Genomic DNA, 2,527 nt, shown 5'->3' with positions numbered 1-2,527 from the left:
TCATCAATTTGCAACTCCATGAATCTGAAGAGGGCTCTGGCTAGCATCGGATCCATGGACTTCAGTTGGACTGGGCTAGCCCGCCTTCATGATATAGAATAACTTTTGATATAAAGTTCTTTTTCACACATATATGACTGTCACTGTTTTCTCTAGACAATCTAGCCTCACACAGCTGCTTTTAGCATTAAAGAATAAAATATATACCCTAGCTCCTACATTTGGTTTCTAATGAACTAATTCTCTTGTTTATCCTGTATAACTCTAGACTTCTTCCTCCATTTTCACTGCCCTTACCAAAAGTCTCAAGCTTTTTCTCACCCCTCTTAGCCTGACTACAAGAAACCCTTCCAAATGGCCTGGAATTACTGCATGATGCAGGGATCCTAAGCAGGGATCCACTGAACAGAGAATGAGGAAGGGCAAAGGTTGGAGAAATAGTTTTTAACAGCACTGGCCATTTGTAAAGTCAAATCCAGAATGATGTTCAGAAGAATTATGTTCAGATCTCCAAAACAAGAAAACACTGAATAAGCAGCATGTACTTTAAGCAACATATACTTGAACTTATGTACTTCACAAGTTATTTACCTTTCAAGAATCTAGGCCAAGTGTGCATTTCTCTAGTAAGAGAAGAAATGCACGTCTTACCTTGCACATAGATGGCATATTCACACAACCCCTGGGTCTCCTTAAGCTGTTCTTTGATAAGAGCCTGAAAAAAAGAAAGCAAAAGAGTAGTGGTTTACTATCTTTGAGAAAAGACAAATAAATAAATAAAGACAAACATATGTGGGTACTGCAATCAATGTCACAAAACAAAATGTGTATGATCTATTGAATGAAAAGCCAATGTGCTCTATATATTCTCACTGAAGCCACAACAGAAAGTTAAAAAGAGACAGATGTAGACGAGGGACATCTAAGACGGCATAACCAAAAGCCCTGGTGGTGAAGCAGGTTGTGCGCGGGGCTGCTGACTACAGGTCAGCAGTTTGAAAGCACCACCTGCTCCGCAGTACAAAGACAAAGCGTTCTGTTCGCATACGAGCCACAGTCTTCGGACACCCCTCCACACACACAGGAGCAGTTCTAGCCCGTCCTACAGGGTCACTGCGAATCAGAATCGACTCAATGGTCGGCAGTTCAGTTGTTGGGGTTTTTTGAAGAGAGTATCTCAGGAAAGGACGACTCCAAAACCAAACGCACTGCCATCAAGTGGACTCAGAACCACAGTGACCCTACAGGTCAGGGTAGAACTGCCCCTGGCTGGTTTCCAAGACGGTAACTTTTATAGACATGAAAAGCAGTGTCTTTCTCCCCCTGCAGAGGCTGGTGGCTTCAACTACTGACCTTGTGGTTAGCGGCTCAACCCGGGTTCCAAAGTACTTACTGCTGTAGGGTTCAAAATCATACATGCGTGGGTTTATTTCAAGTAAACGGTGTTTAAACATGTCATCGTGATAAATAATTCTCTAAATAATGTACTTGTCTTAGTTTTGTTAGGGTGCCTTAAAACAAAACAGGTCCAATCAGAACAGTCGCTTCCAAGGGGATCTTCTGGGCTAGTTTATAGTTTAAATCAAGGTACAGTGATCACCTCAGAAAATTATGGCAGAAGACTTCTCCAAGACAGCAGACCAGAAAAACACAGTAAACAGACTTTCTACAACAAAGACTCCAGAGACTAAATGATTCAGATACAGATGATGATCCTGGAACCCTGAGCTTCAAAGGAAGTGATTGAGAAGTGGATTGAGTACCAACTAGCAAGAGCTGAACAAAAGCAGCCAAAGAGGAAACACACAGCTGAATTGTTGGAAAGGCTGACGCAGTGTGGCCATTATCAGCTCTGCTTGCTCAGGACCAGCACAGGTCCCCACACAGGTGGCTGACAACGAGAAAGGTTGGATACTCCCTTATTTTCCACACCCACCTGGTGACCAGAGGAGTGGCCAGCCCCCACCTAGCAACAGAAAAAATGCAGTCCCAGGTGGCTTCACTAGTGAATTTTACAAAACAGAGAAGAGCTGACACCAATTCTACTCAAACTATTCCTAAGTATAGAAAAGGATGGAAAACTCCCAAATTCACTGTATAAAGCGAGTACAACCTTGATAGCAAGACCAGGCAGAGAGCTCTCCAACAAAGAAAACTGTACCAACATCTCTCCTTGAGGTAGTTAGTTTATTGTTTCAACCTGGCCAATAAACACATGTGGGATTAATTGAAGGGTGGAGAGCTAAATGGCTCGGGGAGCCTCGCCTTTCTTGTCTCTTGCTCTTTGATCATCGGACCAGTGTGCAGCTGCCTTGCTTGTTCTGTGCCTCAATTTGCAAGCTACACTACCTGTGGGACACCTAACCATGGACTGTGTAGCTATAATTTGAGGTTCCTTTAAGACCTGCTTCGCCACACCATTGGAATGTATATCTCTTGAGCTGGGGACTGTCAGACCCTGTCATCTGGCTGACTGTTGGTGACCTGCCTTGCTGTTTGCTGCCTGTGCCCGGGATAGCCTGAATTG

The 2,527-nt window shown here is 43.7% G+C and overlaps 1 protein-coding gene across 3 annotated transcripts in view; it reads right to left on the bottom strand.

The window, feature by feature from the left end:
• Positions 1–2,527, bottom strand: part of BBS4 (Bardet-Biedl syndrome 4) — a 51,405-nt gene that overhangs the window by 22,523 nt on the left and 26,355 nt on the right. For all 3 annotated transcript variants that reach the window (XM_004712019.3, XM_045285779.1, XM_045285778.1), the window contains one exon: positions 652–715. In XM_004712019.3, coding sequence (XP_004712076.1) covers positions 652–715 — 64 coding nt within the window. The remainder of the gene's footprint in view (positions 1–651; positions 716–2,527) is intronic.

The sequence above is a fragment of the Echinops telfairi genome, unplaced genomic scaffold (genome assembly GCF_000313985.2).
Source record: "Echinops telfairi isolate 266 unplaced genomic scaffold, ASM31398v2 ScPeMD7_7475;HRSCAF=8513, whole genome shotgun sequence".
NCBI lineage: Eukaryota > Metazoa > Chordata > Mammalia > Afrosoricida > Tenrecidae > Echinops > Echinops telfairi.
The sequence above is the reverse complement of the archived record's forward strand: the minus strand, read 5'-3'. Positions and strand labels throughout refer to the sequence as shown.